At 36.9% G+C, this 26,277-nt stretch overlaps 1 protein-coding gene across 3 annotated transcripts in view; it reads left to right on the top strand.

Annotated features, from left to right (window-relative positions):
- Nucleotides 1–25,386, top strand: part of TDP1 (tyrosyl-DNA phosphodiesterase 1) — a 41,841-nt gene extending 16,455 nt beyond the window's left edge. For 2 of the 3 annotated variants that reach the window (XM_027638044.1, XM_027638047.1), the window contains 4 exons: nucleotides 4,433–4,540; nucleotides 5,276–5,378; nucleotides 13,984–14,098; nucleotides 24,907–25,386. In XM_027638044.1, coding sequence (XP_027493845.1) covers nucleotides 4,433–4,540; nucleotides 5,276–5,378; nucleotides 13,984–14,098; nucleotides 24,907–24,980 — 400 coding nt within the window. In that variant the 3' untranslated portion in view covers nucleotides 24,981–25,386. Of the gene's footprint in view, nucleotides 1–4,432; nucleotides 4,541–5,275; nucleotides 5,379–6,819; nucleotides 7,069–13,983; nucleotides 14,099–24,906 lie in introns of those variants that run through there. The other variant, XM_027638045.1, reaches the window with a different exon arrangement.
- The last annotated feature ends 891 nt before the right edge of the window (nucleotides 25,387–26,277 follow it).

The following is a 26,277-nucleotide window of genomic DNA, read 5'->3' as shown; positions in this document are numbered from 1 at the left end:
GCAGTCCTGCTGCAAAAATTCTCATTACCTTCTGGTAATATCTTTTGTTAAAGGTGCCTGACATTTTCTATTAAGAACTTCTTTCCATGTGCTGCTAGTTTTGCCAAATTCTAACAGTCTGACATTCCATGCCAGATGTCTCCCTCAGCCTGAAACTTTAATAACTTAAACATGTTTTGAGAACAATGGGGAAAAGTTGTTTTGCAAAGATCAAAAAAATATTAATACATCTTGTAAACTCTTACAAGACCACAACATCCCATTCCTTTCATCAGAAACTTTTAACTCTTCCAGGTGGAAGTTGCTCTGGTAAGATAATTTACTACGAAAGAATATGCTAAGATGCAATATATTCAGGGGACTGAAATAGAATTGCTGGTTGCAGAAGGCATCCCTAATTCTGGAGTGAATGTGATTGTTGCTGTGAGCTTTGCTGGTTAATATCCAAGGAATGGAACTCAAGACAAAAAGCATGTGAGGCTTTGTCTCCTGCTTTTAAAGTGTTCCCTCTGAGCACATTCAGCAAAGGAGGACAACTACAATCACCTTCAAATTTTCAAGCTTGTTCAGTTGTGATTCAAAAGGTGAGGAACTCATAAGTCTGGAGGTGTTTGTGCAGTCTTAATTTAGTTTCTGTAGTCATATACCTCATGAGAATCTTACTGGAAGAAAGATGTAACCTTTTTTTGATTAGTCCCTTATTCAGTGTGCAGAATGCTACTTTAGTAATGAGATTATTAATTGATTAATTCCTGTTCCGTGAGAAAATGCCCACATACCTGTCACATTGGACATACCAGAGTCCTGCTCTGGCAGCAAAAGGGCAAAAGTGATGGGCAACAGATGAAGCAAAGTTTTTGTTGAATTGGTTGCAGATGACAAGTGGCCCTGCATAACTCCTCTGTAGTGACTACCCTGATGCAGACCCTTACCAGTAATATAGGAGAGCCTGCATGTGAACTCTTACCATAGAATGGGTGACATACAGCAGCTTCTTACCCATGGAATCTGGGACATATGGAAAATAGTAGGTTTTCAATAGTATTAAATAGAAGACAAGATGTTTTAAAGACTTGCCATAGTATAAAAATTTGAGCAGTAAAGGGATTAGAGAAATTTCTCTTTACTTCACTGGAAAATAGTACAAAACCAACAGGAAACTAGGGATTCTACTAGAGCAGAAAGGAAAAAAATACTTTCATACTTACAGGTTAGGGGAAGAAATAGCTCTGCTTTACAAGGAGGGAGAGATTAATGGAGTTGGAAAATAGTGTTCTATAGTCCTACCTGAAGAGGCAGAACCTCTGTCCCAGGCATGCAATTTTTATGTCTATGGGCTGTTTTTCTCTTTCCTGCCAGTTGAGCGTATTTAACTAACCTATAGTGCAGCTCGAAATGTAATTTCTCAGAAGAATAATGTGACTAAACTTAATATTGATTTCACTTTTCTGATCATAGCAAATAATTGCTAGACTGCTTTATAAATTAGCTACTGTGTAAATGGTGTAATTTAGAGTTTTTTCTCTTGTATGGTTGCTGTTTTTTCCTTTCAATATTACTAATTGGTAAGGAGAGATTTGCAATGCTTAATGATTTTTGTTAATTGCTGCTTTTAAAAAAATTGATCAGCTTTAACAGATGAAGTTTTGTATTCTAATGCTAATTTTAATTGACTTTTAATATCACATGCCTTCTATTTGTGCAGTTACCTTGTCAAATTTTTATTTTCAAAGAATGGAAGTTGGTTTGACAAGGATTTGTTTAACTTACTGTTGACAAGTCCATAATGAATGTTGTATTGGAGCTTTCTGTGTTCTTTAGGCCCATAGTTTTGAGAAACATCATCTCAGTTCAAAGAACTCCAGTGTTGTTCCCCTAACATCATAAAAGTTGCGAGAGCACTTACACAGAGGACCTACTGTTCTCTTATGGTTGAGACTAATGGTGTGAGTTGTTTTAACTCTGCCCAAACCTTGTTGCCAGACTCTTGAGATGGAAAACCATTTCAGTACTTGAAGTAAAAACTAAATGATGGAAGAAGTGGTGGTGTAGAAAATCAGTTATTCCTGACTCTGCTTATGAGTTGTGTATGTCTGCACACATTAATTTTCAGGACTTTGTCATGGTTTAACCATGGCTAGCGGCTCAGCACCACACAACCACTTGTGCTCTTCCACTGTCCTCCCAACCCCCACAGTGGAAAGGGGGAGATAATTGGAAGAGTCAAGTGGGAGAACTTGTGGGTTGAAATAAAGACAGCTTAACAATAAAGCAAAATTCAAGCAAAGCAAAATGTTCATTCACCATACTTCACGGGCAGGCAGGTGTTCGGTCATCTCTATCATGCCTAATGGTTACTTGGGAAGACAAATATCAGCATTCTGAATGTCCACTCCTTCCTTCTTCCTTCAGCTTTATATGCTGAGCATGACAGTGTATGGTGTGGAATATCCCCTCGGTCAGTTGGAGTCAACTGTGTCTCCTCCTAGCGTCTTGTGCACCTCCAGCCTCTTTGCTGGTGGGGTCTTGTGAGAGGCAGAAAAGGCTGTCTAAGCACTGCTCAGCAATAGCTAAAACATCTGAGTTAACAACTGTTTCCAGCTCAAATCCAAACAAACCCCCTTACTAGCTAGTATGAAGAAAATTAACTACTACAGCACTTTCCCCTTTTTCTCCTTACATGTTTGTGCTGTCCTGCTAAGGAAAACATGATCAAAATGTATGTTCCACTTTTTGATTTTGAGTTTCCAAAATACCGTTTTCAGTCAGTTGTGATTAAAACAAACTGCAGTTAGATTATTGTAGTTAGTAAATAGAAGTGGTAGTACTCTTGCTAAGACACACTACTTACCTGTATCTGTCAAAGATGATAAGGAGGCAAAAAGGCAGTAGATTGAGAGAGTATCTCAGAATTACTGCAGTTAGTATTGAGGGGAAAAGCTTGTCCTGGAGTAAGGCAATGAGGTAAATCTAGAGAAAATCTGTCTTAAATTCCCAGTTCTACTGTTTTTCCTATTTTTCATTTCTACAATGTTACCAGAGGTACCTAATTTTTTGTTCCTTAATGTTTGCCTAAACTGTCAGTTGGGAGAGAAAAGCTATTATCAAGGGTGGTTGAGTTATGATACAGCCTTACAATCTCTATGTATGGAAAGTGTGGAGTTCCATAGGGGAAGAGAAGTTTAGTTAGCTGGTTCTGTATCATATATCATATCTTAGTTTGTTCTTCAGAAACAGACTTCAGTGTGGCTTGCATCAAAATATAAAGATTTCTAGTTAGTGTCAAATGTGTGGAGTGTGTCAGTGCTTGCCCTTTAGGAATACAGGACCAGTTCTTAGAAAGGGTTTTCTTTCTTTCATCAGGGGAGATAGGATTGTTAAAGTTCATGGTCTTGACCCATGGTCTTGACCCATGAACTATAAAACCTCTTGACTTGAGCTTCACTAACTGTAAATGTTAGTCCTGAAAGTCAGCTTAGGTAAATAATTCCAGCCCTTCCAAGTTAATCTTCTCAGGCTTTTAGATGAACACAGTGCACTTAAGAGGTTTATCAGAGCTGATTGATTCTTTTTGATTTCCATTTTAGAAGAGAATGATAAATTAGGCAAAGAGGATTGTGATAACCAAAACTAGAGCCTATTATATTCTAAACTGAGGAAAGAAAAGTCTCTGGGTGAAAGATGGTGTATTAGAAGCCTTCTTCCTGAATTTGAGTGAGGACTAACAGCTGTTAGTGGAAAGTGCTTCTAAATGCTGTGATTACATACCTTCAGTTATATACATTTATTTATTGCTTGTTTACCATTTAGTTCTGTAATACTGATGCTGAATTAATCCAGCAATGGCTTGTTGTTTTAAACTAGTTTTTATATATACACGTAGATATGATCTCTACTTTCTTAAGCTTTCAAATTTCTCAGCATCTTAGGGGTACAGAAAAGGGAAGAGGAAGAGTAGTATCATCTGTCTATCAGTTGCTCCCTGCCTCTATGTCATGGATAATAAATTGTAATAAACTTGGAGAATTTTATGAGGTTTAGTTTGGTGCCAAACCTTTGTGCTCAAAGTTATAACCACTGATAGCCTTCAAAGAAGAAATATTGGTCAGAAGTTTGCACTTACTTTCTTAAGTGCGAGCTGGAATGGAGGAATGGAAAAAGTTGTTAGGAGAATTTGGCACACTGAGGAGAATATCTGTCTGGGTTGGTTGTAAGGGGAAAAAAAAAAATCCTGCCCTTCTGACTACTAGTAAAATTGGAATTCAGGATTAACAATTCTGTTAAATAAGGTATTTTCAACTTTTGTCTGGGGGAATAAGTACTGGATGTGAGAAATATAGGTAGTGTTACTGGAAACATGACACTGTAGTATGATATTTTTTAAACCTTAAAATAAAACCATACATGAAAAGAATTCCTATTGTTTTTCTAGCAAATGGTCAGCAGAAGTCTCGGGTCGAACTCGTGCTATACCTCACATTAAGACATACATGAGACTCTCTCCTGACTTCCAGAAGATTGCATGGTTCTTAGTAACAAGGTAAACAACTAATCAATACACCTCTCACTTAAGAACTTCATATATGACTTTTTTTGTCAACTGCAAGCCCAGGTGAGTTAACTACTGTAATCTCATAATACTGCAAATAGTAATATGAATTTTTGTCCATATTTAATAGAGTTTTTTAATGACAACAGAATTGCGTATATTTTTTGACTCTCAACTTGATATACTTCATAGCAGATACTAATGAAGGATTAACTGCAGCATAGTGCTGAATAACAAATTGAAACAAAAATACTTCTCTGATAAATACTTGTTTTTGTAAGCATATCAAAGAACAAAATGCCAGGAGCAAAAGATACTGTTTAACACTCTGTACTAGAATGTAAAATGCAAAGCCACACTGTACTAAGTGTAACTAGTAATAACTGAGCTAGCCTTTAATCTTCCTGAGTCAAATTGAAGCTATTTACCAATAAGAAATTCCTTTCTGAAATGTGCAGATAAGATTCAAAAAGCTGAATTTGTCTTGTAGATCTGTATGATACAAATAGGCTTGTATAATTATTCACATGTGTTGTATGAATGCTCTTTTACATATTGTCTCTGCTGCTCCTACTGTGCTGTAAAAATAGCAATAAGGAATAACACCCAAGTCACTTTTTGTGAAAAGACTATTCTGATGGAATTTAAGTTCTGCTAGAAGAGCGTTGCTACAGATATTATTTAAACATTTTCTGCTTCACTAAGATGCTTTGTTTCTCTTCATAGTGCCAATCTATCTAAAGCAGCTTGGGGAGCTCTGGAGAAAAATGGCAGCCAACTGATGATCCGTTCTTATGAACTTGGAGTTCTTTTCTTGCCTTCAGCATTTGTAAGTTCATAGTTCAAGTACAAATCCTGGAATATGACAAAAATCTGCAAATATTTATGAATACAAGCGTGACTGAGTAATCTAATCAGTGGGTTCTGTTTAGGTAGAAGGCTAATAGGAAATGGAGTTTATATGAGGCATTTATAGTCTGTTTTTCTACACAGCAGATCTGGTGTTGCTGTGACTTTTGTCATGATACTGAAAGGCAATAATGTTTATAAATTGTAACATATACCCTAAATGTTGCTGGAAAGGATGATCAAACCTTTTTCATACTTTTTTAGAATAGGCTGTGCGTGCATATTCACACTGAAGTGAGGTCGTGACTTGAAAAACAATTCCTAATGTTGCACTGATTGCTGTTCTTGCTTGTTCCTGAAATGCATTTGCAAAGTCATATTACTTTCTCTTAAAACATCAGGTTTCTTATTGAACTATACTTGCTGTTTTTTAGCCCTCCACAAAATCCTGTGGTAGTGAGTCCTGTGAGTTAGTTGTACATTATATTTAAGATAAAAAGCTTCCCTTTTATGCTTAGGTTGAGTTTTGTCTTGCTTAGATCCACTATACCTGATAGTGAGATGTGAGATTTTGCTTCCTGTGGCTGACTCCTCCTTCTCTCTGGTGAACCTGTTAGTACTAACATGTTATCATCGACAGTTAGTCTGTGATCAGAAACCACTCAAACTCCTTCCTGTGTGACATTTCTTTCCCAGAGAAAAGACTGCAAGTTTCTCTGAAACAGCGTTTGTTTGCTAAAAGTTCTTAGAAATATTTTTCTGATAAAGAATGTTTCTTTCCTAGATAATGTTTGCGGATGATCACGTAATGTTCTGTCATTTTTGCTGATTAGTAGTGTACTCCCAAATGAATATTTACTAATGTTGTGACATTGTAAAAATGTTTGCTTACCATAACTGGATAATTGTAATCTCCTAAGATTGCAATATTAAGATTGATAGTTTCTGAATGCAGCTAAAGAACTCCTTTATCTCACTCTTGACATTTATAATGAGTTTGCATGGTACTGAGGTTTCTGATATTGTGAACCTTAGGGACATTATTTTCCAGCATGGTTTATGTGGAAGACAACTTTTAGAGAAAATGTGTTTATCAGAGTGAAACAAGAAAAATCCTGTAGCTTCTTATAGTAGGAAGCATTGGGTTTTATATCTCTGAGCTCTAAAAAAAGCAGACATCACTTGCATAAACAACTAGCAATAACAGAAAAATAAAACATTGAAGCAGTTAGTTACTTATTATGAAGTTAATAGAATTAATCCAATTTCTATACATACAGTGGGTCAAAACAACAATTAAAGTTATTTACACAAACCTGACCAAGATCTTGATCTCACCGAGTAGTTGTAGGGTGAGTTCAGATTTGCAGAAAGGATGCTGACACTCTTGCGGTTGTGATAATCATTTTTGTTTGTTCAAGGCCTCTCTTCCTAAAACCTACAACTGCTACAGGCTTAGGCTCTCAGCCTGGAGAGAATAATATATTTTGAAGCTTTGCTGCAACTCAAGATCATGTTTTGGTGACAAGTAAGTTGCTCTACTTCTCTGACTCAGCAGATAAGTGTATTAGATAATTAACCACCCGATAAGATAGGTTGGAATCTGGCATCTCAAACATGTCAAAGCAATAGATTTACCTTAACATGTGAAACTACATCATTTGGCCCTACCACGAGAGTAGCCTGTCCGTGGCTGTCTTATTCTCTTAATTGTACTGGCATCAGTGCTTAGTGGACACCTTGTGCTTTAAACCAACTCAGACTGGCCAAAACCAAATTGCACAAGTTTCCGTGAACCAGCTCAACATGATCAGATGAGTGCTAATGCAAGGAAGAAGTAGGAAAGGCAAGTTCAAGGGGGCAGAGTGCAGGAAGGTGAGCATGAGATCATATTGAGGTAGCCTTCATTTGGCCTGGTTTTGGACCCACGCCTAGGGAGAAAGCTGATCAGTGAAGTTTTGGGTGGAAAATGTGTCTAAATGGCTAGGATCTGAATGAGTATGTATTGTGCTCTATAAGTGGTGAAGCCAAGCCCCCAGATCTCTCCCTTTTTGTCACACTGGTTACTTTAACCATTGTTGGGGGAGAAGAAGGATTTTTTTTTTTTTTATCATATCAAAGGAACATCTCAAAACATTGTGATCAAAAGCAGATACTGCTTGTGGAAAAGTGTAATGGTCAGGCATGTATGTAGTAGTTTATCCCTGAAGATTTCTTGACTTCTGTTCTGTGAGCATCTTTTGTCTTCTCTTAGAAGTCTGTAAGCTTTTAACATTGACAGTCTATTCTGGCTGAGTTCCACAACTTGACAATGTCACAAAGCAGTGTTCTGAAAATTACTGATTTGATGGTTTTCTTTCCCTGCATTGAAAGAGAAAATAACTGTGTGATCCCTAATCACCTTTTCCATGCCTCTCTTTCCATAGACCTTTATCTGTTTCTAGACTAAAAGGTTGTTAGCCTGCTCAGCTGTTCTTAGGGTGGAGATGATTTGATCATTTTTGCTGCTGTTCTCTGTTTTTTTCCTCTGTATCACTTGGGTTGAAGGGTACTGAGTGGAGGGACAAAGGTTGCACTTAAGATGGAAATATAATTATGGAGAAACAGATGCAGGTATAAATCTGTTCTCAAGGTTCTCTTCACTGGGTCTGTTGGCCTGCTGTATTTTTTGCAAAGTGATGTGTAATTAGTTAGCTTCTGTTGGTTTTTCAGCAAGTGAACGAGAGAGTTGTTCATGTATAATTCACAGAAGCATGACATCATTCTGATATATTGCATATCATGAAAAGGTTTAATTTGTTGTCAGATAAATTAATTAAAATGTATGGAATGTAAAGATGCATTGTTGAAGTAGAATGGTTTCTCTGAACAGCCCTCACAATTTTTGTTTTTGTGAATTATAGAAAACTGCTATGCAGGTAATTGTAGTAAAATCTGCAAGTGTGCATGAGATAGTCTTATGTTTGAGTCTCAGACCTCAGAATAACAGTACATACTTTGGAAGAGAATAGTTAATTCTTTTCATCCCAGTTTCCTACATATTGATACTTAATTGTAAAGAGCCAGAAGAGAAGTTGTCACCTGTCAGTAGTCACTTTATATGGTGCATTTGGGAGCAAAGCAGGGAGGGAAACTGCAACTGATTTTCTTTTTTCATTAAAAAGTTCCTGCAGAGACACACAAGGAAGTAGTCAGAGAGACAAATACAAATGCTTGGCTGATGTACATGCAGGTATCTGATATTCAAGTTGCACTGTGTAGCTTGCAAATCTGTCCTATGTATGTGCCCCGCAGTTAACTCTGCATAAAAAGTGCTTCTTCGATGGCTTGGTCTGGTTGTCACACTGGTTCACTGTGGTTTTAGCATACTGTGTGGCTGAGTAGTCTTAGGTGAAGATAACAGAGAACTAGGAATAGACTAAAATTTTTAGGAACAGGAAGAGTTTGTTTGCAACTAAAGTTATACAAAATATAAACTAGATGAAGTGCTTTGAATAATAACTGAGCATTCCTAGGCCTTGAGAGACTCACCATGCTCTAGCTATTGGAATGCTGATTTAACACTACCAATTTCTGGTAGTTTTGTTTTTTCAAGTTGTTTTATCTTCAAGTTAATGACACTTATTCTGGTAGAGGTTCAGACTTAGCATCGTAGCATCACACAATCACTTAGACTGGAAAAAGTCTTTTAAGATCATAGAGTCCAACCATTAAAATATCCCTGGCAGTGATGGGAATTGAACCTGTGTCCCAGAATAGAATGGAGCCTTAATCCTGCACCTTGGCATGTTTGGCCGTGCTACCCTGGTGTACTTGTGTAGCACACAGTTAATGTTACTCATCTTAAGAACTCCTCTAGCACTGTGGCTTGTGCCTTCTATTTTCTGTCGAATACAAATTTGGAAGTGGATCATTCCTCACCTGCTATCAGCTGACTGCCAGTTTTTGTCTTTTTTTTTTTTTAAGATACTTCAAAATTATGCTTTGAGATTGGGTCTTGACCTGGTGTGCTAATACAGACTCTCAGAAATATGCTGAATGGTTGTTCTTAACATAGCAACAGCTGTTATCATTTACAATTCTAGTGTTTAGGGGAAAATCAGCTGATGCTGACATTTTGATCAATAGAAGCTTGTGATCCAAACTGTTTATAGAATTCGTGTCCTGTGTTTGAACTACATTTTCCTTTCTATCTCCATTTCTATTTTGTACTTCCTACATCTACACTCCCTCTCTTTTTCAACTTGCTGTTTCAGCTGCTGGGGGATTCCTTTCCAGAGGCTGAAATAAAGTACATCTTTGACAGGTAAAACATGTTGAGAGAATTCCATCATCTAAAAGCATAGAGTTCTGGGAAGCATGTTCTAGTAACCACTTTGTTTGAAAAATCTTGAAAGTGACTAATGGAAAGCTTTTTAAGTAAATAGTTCCTCCTCATAGCTTCTGTGTCTGATAAGATTGTAAGGTAAACTGAGCTTGAATATAAAAGTTGGTGGAATACTTAAATCTTTTTAAAGATTTGTTGAATATGGTACTAGCCACTCAGCTTTTGCAAATATAAGCTCAGAAAAACAAAACAGTTGCTATTAAACTGAAAACTTACCCATAATTGCCTACCTAGGGCTATAAAATGCTACAATTACGTTTAGATAACCAATCCCAGACAACTAACAACAGTATTTCAGATTCTGAAATGCTGTATTTGATGGTAAGTACTCACTGGTAATGAGTTGACTGTGGTAATTATAGTTGACTGTGGAGCTGGGCATATGAACTGAGTCTGGATTAGAGAGCAGCCAGGCATGGTCAGTGAGATCATCAGAACTGAACTGCTTAAATTTTTGCTGAGTTCATATAACTGAACCAGGCACCTTCCATCATAACTCAACCAAAATTAAGTAGGTTAAGCTCTTTGACTGTAACATTAGCTTCCAAGGTAATGTAGTACCCCTTTCTTGGATTTCTCTAGTTTCCCAACCAGGAAATGTTGGGAAATATTAACGTTTCAAAATATATTCTTTGAGCAGCAGTTGCAAAGCAAAATAAAACTGCGGAGGGAAAAATTCTGAAAGAATAAAATATGGCTGAGGAAAACTTACAAGGCAGGCAGAATTATTTTAGGCAAGATCCTGCTGCTTGTTTTTTGGAAACAGCAGTGAGAGCTGTCAACATTCAGGAAATGCTCAAAACAGACAAAGTGTGTGAATTAGTTCAGTTTCTGTGTGAAGATAGACACAGAGTTATTTTTAAAAGCATGTGAATCTCCTCAGAGAGCCTTGGTAAAGAATGTATTCCATAAACTAGACTCTTACTCCAGGGTGTTTTGAGGAAAACTAAATATCTTTTCTTAGATTAGTATTTCCTTAATGGAAGGTCTCTATAGGTTAAATTCTGACAGACGAATAAAACAATTTAGAGATCAACTGATGAAGTCAAGCAGCATTGGAGGATAGCATCAGAGAAGAAATAAGGCTTTCAGAGGAGAGGAAAATATAACTGCTGACTACTGAGGAAGAACAGGCAGAGGAAAGCAAAGTGTGGAACAAGAGAAGGAAACAAAATGCTTGAAAAGAAAGATGCTGAAGTAATAACAAGGCATGGAGTGTAGAAGAAACTAAGCAGAAATAAAAATTATTACTAGATTGAAAAAAAGGATGTATAACGGGTAAAAAAATGAAAAATGTCCTACAATTAGTGCTTTTTTTCCTTTCACGTTGTGTGAAAACACTTCTGTGAACTTTAGAGTGAATACATGCAACACAGTTCGTGATACTTGAATTAAAGTGCCATTACTTTGTATGTAGAGGCTGAAATAGGTCCTGCACTCTGTGCTTTGATCGCAAACTCGGATGGTGCCAGGCAGCAGCTTTGTAATTTTGGTGCTCTTGATCAGGCAGGCATATGAAGTTCATTGTAGAATAAGAACATCTCACAATATAGCAGAGAAACCTTCTCTGCCATTCCACACTTATCCCATAGTTGCATGTAGAAGACAGAGAGAAGCTCACAGGCTCTTGGGGCAATCAAACCTCATACATGCCATTTAGCTGACAATTTCAATGTCATCTTGTGAGGGGTATCTAGGACTGCACACTACCCAGACCCTCCACCAAATGAAGCCTGACTACTCTGAGTTCTGAAAAAAGCTCTTGGCACCACCACCACTTACACAGTTCCTGTAGTTTGTGAGCTATAGAATTGCTGCCATATTTCATATTCTTTCCACTACAGACAGAAGTATGGTTATTTGCATTTTACATGGAATTTCTGCCAACCTCTGAATGATTCCAGTTCATTGGAAGTAAAGCTATACAACTTGAGTGTTGTATTTTTTATAAATAATTATGATTTTTCGCCGTCAATTTCAAACCCTTAGATGTTTGTGAGCTTTTAAAAGTAATCTTGTTATATTTACATTGGTTTGTTTTAAACCTATTGCTTGTTACTTATAGACTAAGATCCACAAAATGCTGTGTCCTGGTTTTAATGAAGTTTTATGAAAATTCACCTGACTTTAATGGTAAAAGAAGGGGAAGTTCAAAATGGATTTTCATTCACACAGTCCTTTAGCATGGATCGTGTGTTTGTTTCCCCTGTTCTTTCGCTTAAAAGTCAGTGGCTTTTGCCTAGTCCTTGAAATAATATGTAATGTTTCTTACATAATAACTAGTGGTTTGCTGTTACTTTGTGTCATGAGACAAAAGAAACATCTATATTCTAAAGCAGATTCTTGAACTGACTTGCTAGAACTGCTGTAATACAGCTTGACATTGTCTTTGGCAGCTTTCCTTTTTCTCTGTTACTATGCTTCTTGAAAATTAAAGGAAAAAGTATAAAGCTGCATTGATTCCCATGCTTTGTGTGGTCTTGCGAATGTTGGCTTCTCCAACTTAAAATGATAACATTTGATGATGTAATACTTCAGTGAAGTAAAAACTTGCGGTATTGTATATAGACAGGAATCTCAATTCAGCGAGCATGTATGTTTGAATGCAATGGGATTTTCTAATGGTAATTAAGATGCTTCCTTGTGCTATCACAAAACAGTAATGCAGTAAAACTCGGACTGATGGACCATGGAGCTTGGGTAAAGTGTAAGTTCATGTTTGGACATGACCTGGCAAGGTGTGCTTGCAGCCCAGAAAGCCAACTCTATCCTGGGCTGCATCGAAAGCAGCGTGGGCAGCAGGTCGAGGGAGGGGATTCTGCCCCTCTACTCTGCTCTTGAGGATCCCACCTGAAGTACTGCATCCAGATCTGGGACCCTCAGCACAGGAAAGACCTGTTGGAGCGAATCCAGAGGAGGGCCACAGAAGTGGTCAGAGAGGTGGAGCACCTCTCCTATCAGAAAAGGCTGGGAGAGCTGGGATTGTTCAACCTGGAGAAGAGAAGGCTCCAAGGAAATCTTATTGCGGCCTTTAGTAGCTGAAGAGGGCTTGTAGGAAAGGTGGGGACAGACTTTTAATAGGACCTGTAGGGACAGGACAAGGGGTAATGGTTTTAAACTAAAAGAGGGTAGATTTAGACGAGATACAAAGAAGAAATTCTTTACTGTGAGCATGGTAAAACGCTGGCATAGGTTTCCCTGAGAGGTGGTAGATGCCCCATCCCAGGGAATGTTCAAGGTCAGGTTGGATGGTGCTCTGAGCAAGCTGATCTAGTGAAAGATGTCTTGCTCAGTGCAGAGGGATGGACTCAGATGACCTTTGAAGGTCCCTTCCAACCCAAACTATTCTATGATTTTAGACAGAAAAATAAAACTGTTAGTTATATCTTAAAAATAAATAATAAAAACTTGATAGCCTTTAAACTTCTGTTCTAATCAATTTGTACTTGATTAACAATAGGCAATTTGAAATCTCAGACTTGCATTTGTATAACTCATTACAGTTGATGAATGGGATCCAACTTTTCTGCAGAAGTGGCTAAGCAATCATGTCTGCCCAAGTTATTTGAATCACTTTAAATCTCTCTTCCCTTGTATTGCATTATAGCTTTTTTTTCTTTTTGTAGTCCTTAAACTTGTTTGACAGTAATGCTGTCATTCTGAGTGTATTCTTTGGAGCTTTTATGCAAGCAGTTTCAAATCTTCATTAAATTTTTTAAGGTCTAGGGATGATGTTACCCAAGATATCTGAAAAGCACAGATTTGAAGACTTGTTTCTATAACAGAGGGTGAATTCTAGTGCAGTTCATGAAACACTGATTAGCTAAGTAATGTGATCAGGGTGAAACTAAGCAGCAAAGAGAATTTTTAAAGCTTTTTGCTTTAGTTAAGTATTAAACACCGAAGGTACTCACCTAGTGAATATGGAAATTGATATATGTGTAATGGTCTGAGAAGACAGAGTATATCCATGTGTGAGGCCAAGCCAATGAATATACTAGAGAAGAGCCTGAAATAGTAGAAGTAAGGGAAGCTGAAGACAGGAAGGTGCTTCAGGAATTATCTAATCTCAGTAATGGAGGCAAAACATTTTGTTTATTAAAATAATTTATTGAGAAAGCATCTATTCTCGATTTAGGATTGTCTTTTCCTGATAAACTAATAAGTCTTTCTTCTGTATGTTTCCCTACCTTCATAGGGACTGGACAAAGGTTACTTTCATGTAGGAGGAACAAAGCTTCCAGAAAGGAAAGATTCAGCAACGTATTTTCCTGTACCTTATGACCTACCACTAGAACAGTATGGAAGCAAAGGTAAGGTGTGTCCTCAGAAGAAAAGTGGGTGTATTATACATGAAGCAAACTAATTTGAATAATTCTGAGTCAGTTGAATACTACTGTGTTCTAAAGCTTTATTTTAACGTTTTTGTGGCATGACTGTATTTGATATGGTATCAGTCCACGTTCTGCTAGTGAGTTCAAAGAAAGCAACTATAGAGTTCTTTAGTTTCAGTTTTTTTCTTTATTGTTGTTTAACTTTTGGATTAACAACTTCACTATTTTTTATTCCTCCTCTGGAGTTCTTATGAGCATTAGGAAAGTAGATATTCTTTATGTAATCAAAATGTTTTTCTGCAGAAATAATGGAGGAAGGAGTGTTGAAAGGGGAATATTTGGAAGAGAGCAGGCATGAGTTAAAAACAGTCCTCTGGAAGTGGAGTACTAAGAAAATACTATAGAGCAAATGTGAAAGAATTGCTGCAAATCAGAAGAGTTGCTTTTGATCCATTCTATACTTCATAGGCTATATTTCATAACACTTAAAGAGGTTTACAAAATCTCAACTTTCTCAGTTTCTGAGACTATCTCTAGAATATACAAATCAGGAAAGTGATAAGGAAGTGCAGCTATGTGGTGATGATGGCTCAAAAATCTAAAAATATATTGAGGATAATAGTGTTGATGCACAACCTGAAATACTTGGTAAGAATCAATTTCTGTATTTTTGTTCTTAATGTCAAAAGATTGTAACTTCTTTTTTGAGAAACCTTAATCTAAAAAAGACATCCTCTATAGCAGAGCTTGAAATAACAGTAACAGTGTTTATAGAAACTCACATCTTTCTGTACACTTTTGAACTAACAAATGATGTGGGGAGAAACAATGTTTAAAAGCTAAGAAGTCAGTAGACTTCAATGGAGTCTTATATAGTAAATAAAAGTGAAGACACGTTGTTTCAGGGTGATGAGAGTCCCACAGCAGGATCAGAGCCTGTGAGCATGATGCTTTTTGCTGTGGTTGAAGTAAGGTTTCACCAGCATACTCTTCATCAGGTGACCTGTAATAAACACCAATCATGAGGTTTCCTTTGTTGGCTTGACCTCCAGTTTTTTGACCCACAAGCTTCACTCACACTGCAGCTTTTCAAGAACAGCTCTGTGCAGTCAATCCACTTTTTTTATATATAGAGGAAATCCCTGTCTCTCTTCCTTGCCTGTCCCTCCTGAACAGCTGATAGCCATTGATTGCAGTGCTCCTGGTATGTGATTTATGCCCCCAAGTTTCAATGATATCAATTAGATCACAGCTTTCCAGCTGCACGGTGGCTTACAGCTCCTGTGTGTCATCCGTGCTGTGTGCGTTGGTGTAGAGGCACTTCAGCTGGGCTAATGATCATGTCACCTTTTTAGAGGAACAAGCCCTAGTTCCTTTGCAACATTTCACAGGTGTTTCCCTGTTGGTTCCTAATGCAGCAGCAGCCTTTGGCTCTTCTGTGTTGTTCAAATCTCCATCCTTTTTTACCACTGAGTCTAGAATAAAGCCCTGCTTACAGTTCTGGCCAGCTTGTTGACAAAGAGGCTCTTGCCCCACTTAGTCAGGTGAATCCCTTCAGCTTCCAGCAAACCTGACTTCTCATCAGTAGGTCCATGATCATAGAAGTCAAAACCTTAAGTATGGCAGCAGCTACACAGCCTGGCATTCACCTCTTCAATATGATGCATGTTCTGTAGCCTGGAAAAATGATTGTTCTGCTCTCAAGAGCTCACTACTTACCTAGAAGAAGTCCTAAGTGGTATTTCAGTTTGGGTTACAAGCCATCTACAGGGAAAGAACATACTACAACTAGCAGTTGTGCTCTAGGATATGTATGCACTGTCTGCTTGTGAACTGATGTTCAAACTGATGGTTTTGGAAAGTTTTTCTAAAAGGTCATACTTACATTTTTTTAAATTTTAAAACAAAGATTAACAATTAGAATTTGTGTGTAATCTTAAATGTTTCATGTACTGTCTTCCTTGTGCAAAAATGTACTTGTATAGTTAATATTATTCTTTGTTTAGTTCTAACATTTAACCTACTGTGTCAGTGAGCTTTATGCGTATTTCAACTTAATGTGAAATTTTTTTTTCCAATGAACTTTTTTCACATTGTGCATGGAAAACTTACTTCTGTAGAGGACTCATTTGACTGTAGTTCAGGTTTTATGTTCCAGCTTTCTCTGGTGATATGAACAGATATCAGAATTCAGGTTGTCTAGGCTTTGGCAGTGGAAACAAAGTCAGTTGCCGGTGCCCTTCCACATCTCTTTCCTGAATATTTTATTTCAGTTCCTTGGCCTCATTGTGGAAAAGATGTTTAAAGAATTCCCATGTTGTGGGATGGACTCATAAAATAATCTGCCCTTAACAATACAGTTGTCAACTCACAAACTCTCTGGAGAGTGATATAAATAGATTTATTTTAATAAAGTCTTGAGAAGCAGAAATGCGAGTAATTATCCTTTCCCTAAAGAAACCATATTGACTGATCCCTGTAATTGAAGGAGAAAAGGCTCTGGGGGATTTTCCATTAACTCAGATTCTCTAACCATGGGAAAACAAAGTACACATCACTTTCATATAATCAGAAAATTCCTATTAGGAGCAGGAGGGAGGAGAAGCGGGTGAAATAATGAAGAGATGGTCAGGAAGAAGGCTTTGTATTTGTTATGTAAAGTTCTAAGTAGAATATAGGTATTCCAAAGTACACTGTTTTTTCCTGTACAAATTCTAGTCATGGATCAAATATACTTGGAGAATTCTATTATATAGTGTAACAAAGGGAAAGAAAAGCAATTTCATATTTTGTGGAACTAATTTAATTGCAGAGATTTTGTCATTCTGTCACAAAGGCTTTCTGTCATACTAATTGATGTGTACCATATTGGATGGGACTTGAGCATGAAAACTGTTACAGTGAAGTTAATGCATCTTGAGAAGCAATAAAATAGATCTCAGTACATACATTAATAAACTTATCAGTAAATTATGTAAATAATCTGCCTAAATTCAACCACAATAATTCATGAGGTTGATCTATGGCCTTTTAATGTCCATTAAGTTCAATAATAATGAGATAATTTGGTCCTTGTCCTACTTTTCTCTCACCCATATAGTAGGAGGAAAAAGATACAGAAGTCTTGCCCACCTGGTTTGCCTCATTAGTCAATAGGTTTCATTCTAAAAATCAATTTTAGGCAAAACAGGAAAATAGGATCTGTTGGAGAAACAATCATGAAGATTTTCTTCCTCTGCTTCTCCCAAAGATTTCTAGAATATAAATTGAGATCATTGTGAGACAGATAATTTCTTGGTTTTGCCTGTTTTTCTCTCCCAGAGAGATAGATTATCCATCACTGAAATGTAATCATAGACTAGGCTGTAACCACAGAAGGATGTATTCATGTGCTTTAAGATGTCACCAGTAGAGAAATTATGATATATTATCTCTGTGACACATAACAGAGTTAAAATTTTCTTATTTCTTTCATTAAAGTTTTCAGCTGTGTTTCAGACTTGCACAGAGACATGTTGGACAATATGTGGACAGGTAAACTCTACCTGCTGCTACCAACCCAAGTAATTTGACCTTCCTGAAAGGAACAAAGAATAAAATTTAACTGAGTCTCAAACCATAGCTGGTAGCAGCATTGTCGCTTCAAGTTCAGATGAGGAGTTGGTAACATTTTTTTCTGTGAGAGGAATCATACCAGAAATATTTTCATGTCAGGTAGCTCATTGTAACTATATATGATGATTAAATAAAACCCAAAAAACCAAATAAACCGACCCATCAAAGCTACAAGCAAACACTAAAGTACTTGAAAAAAATATTTGTAAATCAAAAAATTGTCAGAAAATAATGATTATGTGATTAATTAGCTCAATGAGTCACTGAATCGATGTAAAACATACGGTTGTTTTATTAACCTTCAGTATTTTGGGCTACTTCATCTGGGCTTTTTTCCTATTGAGTTGCACTTAGCTTTCTAGTTACCTTTAAGTAAGATTAGATTTCTACTTGATTGGCTGTTTTCTGCTCTTTTAGGGAAACCTCACCAGGTGATACATTTCTGAAACATTTCTCTGTGATGTCATTCTGCCAGATTTTAGATTTATTTATCTCATGTACCTGTTGCAGAACTCTCTTTACACCACTGCTGAAAAGGGGATGAACTAAAAATAGATCTATCAGCAAAAACTATTGAGTTGACTGGGTTACAAGGTAGGAATTTATATAAGCTTTTTCTGAGCTCTTAGTTCAAAATGCTCTGGAACTTCTTAAACCCTCTGGAGGAGAATCCTATAAAATAGAGGGGTAAGTGCATTCTGATAAGTTATTTCTCATTTAATTTTCTCTTAAGTGTATATATTTAAATCAAGGAAAGAAACAGATTGTTTAGTTGATTAATAGTATAGAGAAAACATGTGTATACAATAAAATAAGACAGGTTCCAACTCAGTCAAGATTAATCTGAAGTTAGAGTGAAGCTACATATTAGTCTCTCTACATGCCAATTATATGAATTACATTAGCCTTTGGTTATTTTGCTCTGTGATGAGGATTTTTCCTGAATGATTCTAACAACTTGTAAAAATGTACTAAAATGTATTTCATTATTTTCCAGTGGAAAATCTATTTTACCCTTGGTAACTAGGGACTAAAACGTGAGTAAAATCTCATGCTATGAGAGGCTGGAAGAATGGAGGGGAAATGAGATGGAAATTAGCTTTAATGCAAGCTGAAGCGTTGAGGAGAAATTAACAGCCCACTTAACAATTAATTAGTTCTCTAACTGAAGTTTTCAACCTCTGACAGCCATGATTTCACGTTCTTAAGGATGCACAAAAGGATCTGTAACATGTCACACAGGAACAGCTCTCTCCCTTATGAAGGGCCCTGCTCATTGTTCAATGTTCCATAGCCACGCTTACGTGGAAGACCAAATTGACCTTGTAACTTCAGATATTCAGTGTTTGATATTTTGTCTAGTTTTCAATGAGTGGGAACTGGGAGTATGGCAAATTACATTCGGTAAATATTTATAGTGATTTCAGTGAACTAGTAACACTGCATCTCATTTGTTACGTATAAACTGTTGTGTTGGGTAAAAAGAAAAGAAATTACTGGCATATTTGCCTCCAGCTCTGGTAGGTTTAGGTATTTATGTTTATCCTGTTATTTAAGAGTTGGTATAATTTTCATTTATCCTGCCTTGTCCTAGTAACACAGTGCTTAGAAGAAGAGATGGATGTTTTGTCCAGCTAAGTTAGAGGAATTCTTCATTACTCTGAGCTCCCTCACAAGGACCTGGTGTATCCTCAGGAGGTCAAATAAGTTCTGGGAAAACGTCACTGTATGTGGTCTCTACCTTTTTCCCACCTTTTGTTTCTTGTCCAAAGTTCTAGAATTCTTCACTTTCTCTGTTTAGTAATTCAGATATTTTTTTAAGACATTAAGAAAGAAGACTTCTGGGAAAGTCATTCATATTTTTCAATAACCTCCTTTTTCTAATTAATATTGCATAGCTACATGAAACCTGTGTACTTCCTAGAGTTTGAAAGAACTAGACTAGTAGCATCCTGTATGCTTAATACGGTACAAAGTCTAAGAGAATACCCTTTGTTCTGAGAAGATGACAACTAGGAGCTAGTCCTGTTTCTAGTGATAGTAATACATTGAATAGAGAATATTTGACTTATTTAACACTCAGAGCAATGGAACATAAATCTGAGTGTGTTTACAAGTTTAGTTTTCAATTTTTCAAGCGGCAAGTATATTTTGTTATTGTAATTCATTGCAAGGGGCAGGGAGTTGGGTTTGAACCAGTCTCATCTGTGTTGGCATCCATTTCCTTCCTCAACAGAACCAAAAGCATTATTATTGACTGGTAAATCTGCAGTTTGAGACTGAAGCTCTCTTAAGGCAGCTTGACATCAGATAATTCCTCAGATAGCCTCCCAGAGTCCAAGTGTAACATTTGAGTAGATGGGAAAACCTGTTTACCTGGAAGCTGTTTATAATGATTGTGAAGAAATTAACACTTTGCATGAGAGGAAACTTGAGTTAGAGGGTCATCATTTAGTTTGACCACTTCTATATAATGTTTTGATAGGGTTGCAGACTTGAAGACCAGAAGGAGCCACTAGATTGTCTGATCTGTTTTGCCTGTGTTACTAGCCAATGTCTTTGAGCTCAAAGCTTGGGTTTGCCTAATGGAGATGTTCCAAAACATTCTTCAGAGCACTGTCACAAGATGGCAGATTCACCAGGTGGTTGATATTTTGCTTCAATAGTTGGCCAATTCAAGAATTTTAAAAAACAGCTTAGTTTGGTTATTCTTTCTCAGGATAGCTGTATGATGCCCAGCCTAGTTATAGAACTTAAATGTGATTTAAGCCGTCTTGTGTAGAGTGCAAAATTTGTAGGTGAAGTCTAAGGACATGTAAGAGTATGACGTCCTGACAGGTCATAGTCAAGGTTGCTCAGAGGACTTGGGCATTTTTCCTTCAGAGTGTTTCTTCCCAACTGCTTTAAATTACCAACACAAAACAATTATATTATGCATGATATACATAGTTTGCATCTTTCGTTGCTGCAGAGAATAACATGGGTATTTTACATCTGCTAGTTTTAAAATAAAGATTAAGATCATTCTTACTCTGACATGACAAAGGACCTCAATAATTTTTAGCAGATAACATTTGTTGTGTGTAACGTGTATGTTATTAACTCTTTGCACATTGCTGTTTTGAGCAATCCCAGTTGATCACCTCCAAAAGTCAGCTGAACAGCAGAACATCATTTGTGGGCAGCAGATGCATCATTAGGGCAAAACATTTAAAGAATTTTTTAAAATTAACAATATCTGGTAGCTAACAGTACTAAATTTTATCTTGACAGATGAACTCTGCCTCTGTTGTTAACCAACAGACTGAGACAGCATCAATGATACTAACATAAATGAAACCTGTAGACTAGCAGTATAATTGTAGAGTGCCTTGGAAGGAAAGCTGAAAATTATCCCATCTGATATTTGGGAAACACAACAACCTATCTTACTTGGCAAGGTATCTTTATAAGTAAAATTTTGTGTCTTTTGATAGTACTCAGATCTTTATTTCCCTGTAGAATCTCTCAGATGAATACTGCAATTTTGTTGTATAACATTATCTTCTCATTGAGCTCCAGCATCACATCTCAGTTGTAATATTGCTGTTCTTTCTTACCAATACAAGTTGACCTGTTCCTCTCATGGAAGAAAGCACAGCATTTCATTTAGAGTGCTTGGAGGCTGATTCCCCTCTTACTTTTGTTTCACCCTGTTGAGAAGTTTCTTACAGCAGATTACATTACACGAAGGAATACAGCCCCAGGGTTTCTTTGTAACTTTGCATGGAAAATGGTACAAGCTGCTTGGTGTAGTCAAGGAATATCACTTAATTTGTGATTTAGATATTACACAGTTTACTGACTGAGGAAATCATCTGTGGTATGGGGGCAACTTGAAACTTTAATACATAAGTATATCAAGGTGTTTTTATAACAACTTGGGAGAGGCCTCAGAAAAGTGCAAAGGACTTTTTTTTTTCTCATCACATCAGCAATTTGAGATACAAAACAAATCATGTGTTTAAACTTCAGTACTGGGTTGTGCTTTATCCTCCCCCCACAAGTGGTCATTGTCCTGGCCCTCAGGAATCATTGCCTTGTGAATATTATTATAGATTCCACATCAATTCCCCATCTGCCTTCCCTTCTTCATAAGATCTTACAGGTATGATTTTTGCATTGAGAGGAACAAGATTAGTTCAGTTTTAAATGTCATGCTCGTCCAAAGGGAGGGGAAAAGAGAGACTGAAGTGTAGTGTGCACCTTCTGCAAATTCTAAAGGGGAAATTTTCCAGCTTCATGCAGGAGGCATGAGTTTGCCGTGTTAGAATGTATATGCAGAATGACTTGAAGAACTCTGGTTTTTTGTGAATAACCTTTCTATATATGTGAATACTTACTACTTTGAAGCTATATTTTTCAATTAAGTTGATATAAGAATCCATTCTCTGGGTTTAGAAATGAACCAAGAATTCTCTCACTCAGGTCTCCACTCACAGTGCAAAAGACACCTGTATTTTACGCTGTAGGAAGAGAATCACGAAGGTGCTTTAATTGTATTCTGTACTTTACTGTGCAACTGCGTGTTCCTGGTTTTGACTGTACTGCCATCTGTCACATTTATGAGAATATGTAGTTTTGAGATGGCCTGCCAGCATGGATTCTTTGAGTGATTAATCAGGTGCTGCTCAAAAAAAAAAACTTGCCTTGTACTCCAGGGCCTCTCTATCTTTAAATAAAATATGATAGTCTATTCAGTTGTGAAAGGATGTTCAAAAGTCTGCCTGAGTACAACTGAAATAGTGCTTTGCCTGAGCTTTCAGATAACCTGAAAGTAGCAGTGGGGTTGGAATGGCCTGGTCATTTTACTGGATGCTAACTTCAGTGCTGGAGTTCTGCTGCATGTACCTGAGGCCAGAGGGAAGTAGCAGTACCGGCCCACTGCTGTGAGGTGTGGGTGAGACAAAAAAAACACTGAATTTGAAATGTGTGGAAGGTAGATACGTTGAGAATACTTTAAAAATTTATTTAATGGAGTTTGGTTTTTTTTCCCCCAGAAGATCAAAGGAATTAACTTTTAGAAGTTTGGCAATCATTTTAGTGTGCAACAGTAAGCAGCTAGAGTTATACAGTATTTTTACACAGTCATTGTCTCTTTCTCCTGCTGATATAGTTCCTATTAAAAGTGATAAATAATTTTAAATTTGACATGATATTTTAAAAGTAACTGAAATATAATTTATTTGAGCAATAGTTCTACACATGACTTATTAAAATATTATCAGGTGGCTTATAAAAGCAACAACATTCCACTAATGGAACAAAGTTCCAAGTACATTAATAGCTACGTTGAGAAAACTTTTAGATGGCCACAATTAGAAAGAACTAAATTGGGTACCGAGGCCTCTGAGAGTGCTTTAAGGGGATGGCTGAAGTTATTTCTGTGCATCTAAGCCTTCCTTTACCTGCATGTTTTGCTGAATTAACAGAGTAACTGCAGATGGTAGCGAAAATCGATGGGTCCAAGTTACATAATGTTCTCTGAGTGATAAATTCCAGTGCTTGAGTGGGACTGGATTTATTCTGATGTCATAGCCAGAAGTCAGTGTTCAAATCTGAATGTATATTTGAAATGCTCAGTGCTTTTCCCAACATTTGCATACCTGTTTTTATAACTGTTAATGTTTACTATGTGGTAGGGTATTCACCTGAAATACAGAAAGTACACATGGCTCTTCAGCAGGAGGCTGATAAAAGAAGCTTAGGGAAATAATGGTGCTACTTTTTTTTAATCTTTTTAAGAGATCACTTGAAGTCTAGATATCCTGTAGTTGAGCCAGAATCCTAGGGAGCTCTTTTGGCCATGCACTGTGAATTAAGTGCTATTGTTTCTTCCAGTTTCTCACACCTTTTTTTTTTTTTTTAATGCTTGGAAATCACCTGTCCACTGTAACCAAAAGGAACCAGTTACCCTATCACTCTCTCCCTGCTGTAAACAGACACTTTGGTAAACCATTTGCATTGCTTGGATATGTTTTGCTGCAACATACGGAACTACAGTACTAGAATTAAGGACACTGTAGTAGCAAATAATAATAATGAGTACTTAGTAGCAATGCTCCCCCTGCCCCATGTTTAATTGGTGTGATATTTGTCACAGTGTGCTGTTGTGTAATTTACACAACCCTTCATTACTGTTTCTGTCACTTCCTTACTCTCCATTCCTTGCTACAGTAATTCTCACTTCTGGTGTTCTGAGAGCTGGCATTGGATCCTGTAAACTTAAAACTGGACAACAATAATCATAATCAGTAGCTACTGCCATCATCTTTGGTACAATTCGGTTTAATTTATGCATTCTACAGATTAATGTCACTGTCTTCCTTCAGGGCTCATTTTGTAGATGGAGAAAATAATCAGGCTAGACTTAAAATTTCTTAATTGAGAAAACTTACTGAAAGGTTTGAAGGATTTTTCTCTGTATTTCAGTAGGAGTAGCCTGAGAGAAATAGAATAATAACTTGGCTTTGTAGAGCAGCTGCATTTTTGTAACATGTAGGAAGAAGAGCCTAGAACAGGTTGCAGAGCTAGCAGTTGGCTCCTGCTGCGTTGCCTTTTCTCCTCCCAAGAGTGGGAATAGCTTCAGTATTCTGAGAAGTGGGAGGGAGGGAACTGTATGTTGAGAACTGTTGCTCATCTAAAGATGCAATGTTTGAAGAAGTGAGGGGTGAACATGAACTTTTCAAAGGTCAGACAATGTCATTCCTTAGGTACTGAATTCTTACCGTCCATGTGAAAAATATTAATATATTACAACACTTACTTATAATCCCATGGGTTAAGAGATATGCAGTACAACAGTTGCTGCCACTGGGCCAAACCAAGTTTATTGTATACTGTCTGAAATAAAATTCTTATATAGCTGGTAAAGAGCATGTTGGGTTATGGTAACTATACTTAAAAATTATATTTTGGGAGAAAAGCAAAGCCTTTTGAAAACTTTAAATCTTATAGTTTTAAAAAATAGCTGAACAAAAATTTCCAGTAAACTGAAATTGCACATGAAGTTATCTGAAAATCAGTGAGAATTTTGACCTTCTTCTTCCTCCAAAGGGAAAGGACAAAGAAGATCGAAATTTTGCACTTAATAAATGAATTTTTCATAAGTATATTTTTGTTTTGGTTTACAGATCAACCCTGGATTTGGAATATTCCTTACACTGATGCCCCTGATACACATGGAAATATGTGGGTTCCGTCATGAATGTTTCTAGTACTTCATGATATTTCACTTGCTGACACTGAGCCTGCCATGCTACTTGCAAGATTGTTTATTTCTGTTCTGTAAGCTATAACGTTTGTCATAATGGCTAATTTGTAGTTGAAATAAAAATTAAAATGTTGATAATGGAGAGATTCTTGGAGGATCTGTAACCATATTATTGTAAAGGGACCTGCATTTTTTAATACCTTTTTATATATTTTTTCCTTACTGTGGTTCCTAATATGCTTTTCAAGATTAGAACCATTTTCAAAGATTCCCTCTGCATTTTTAGCTGTAAGGAATTTAAAAATTACTGTTTTGTGAGACTGTTCAGTTGACCCCACTACCTGGAATAAATGTATGTATGTAAGATTTAAATAAAAATAAAGTCAATCTTGTTTACATATCCTTGTTCCATCTTCTAAGTCTATGCATTTTAGATTGGATTGGAATTTTGCTTTGCGGTGATCACTTCTAATGCAAGCACTAATATTCACTGGTTTGTTTCTTGCATTATTTGGTGCCTTCTCAGTTATTTCCTAATCTTCTTTTTTCCCCCTTGCAGACACTCAGACACTGTCCAAACACTAAATTACACTGGATGGGCTTGAGAGCTGCAGAGCAGTCTTAAACAGTGTTGTGGGATGTATGAACAACTGGTCCTGCAGCCTGGCAATCCTGTCGTATAGTGTGGTACTTAATTCAGTTTTTTTCTCTGGATCTCAAATAATCTAACTGGTTAGCTGTTCCATTGCTACTGCATTCATTTTGCAGTGTCATCCCCAGGATGGTTTGGAGTACACTGGGAGAGCACTACTTTCTAATATTTGTCTAATATCTGTTTCTGATTTATTCAAAAATTACTACAGAAAAGGTGCATGTTTAGGAAACTGTTGTGGCGTCTGCCTAGCAAGGCAAAGTTGTCTTTTGTTTTCCTATACCATTCCAGACCAATCCATAGAGAAACTCTTTGAAGTACTGCTTCTTTTCCATCTTTCAGATCCTTTCCCTGTTCTTCTACCTTCTCTAGTTACACTCAGGTTCTCTCAGAAAGGTTATGGCTTTGACTTGTTGTTGGGGAAATTATTGTACAGTCTCATATTCAAGGGGTAAATGGATCTAAATAGGGAAATAGGCTTGCCTGTATCAGAGAGGAATTTTATACATTGTTTACAGCAAATACCAGAAATGTGAGTATTTAGGTTGCTCATTTCTTAGCTCATGTTGGCAATATAGAGGCTCAGTAATCATTCTTATTGCTTTATCTGGTTTTGAGAACTTTGCAAATAATGTGAGT

Source organism: Corapipo altera, unplaced genomic scaffold (assembly GCF_003945725.1).
Source record: "Corapipo altera isolate COAL_440 unplaced genomic scaffold, ASM394572v1 23, whole genome shotgun sequence".
NCBI lineage: Eukaryota > Metazoa > Chordata > Aves > Passeriformes > Pipridae > Corapipo > Corapipo altera.
The sequence above is the reverse complement of the archived record's forward strand: the minus strand, read 5'-3'. Positions and strand labels throughout refer to the sequence as shown.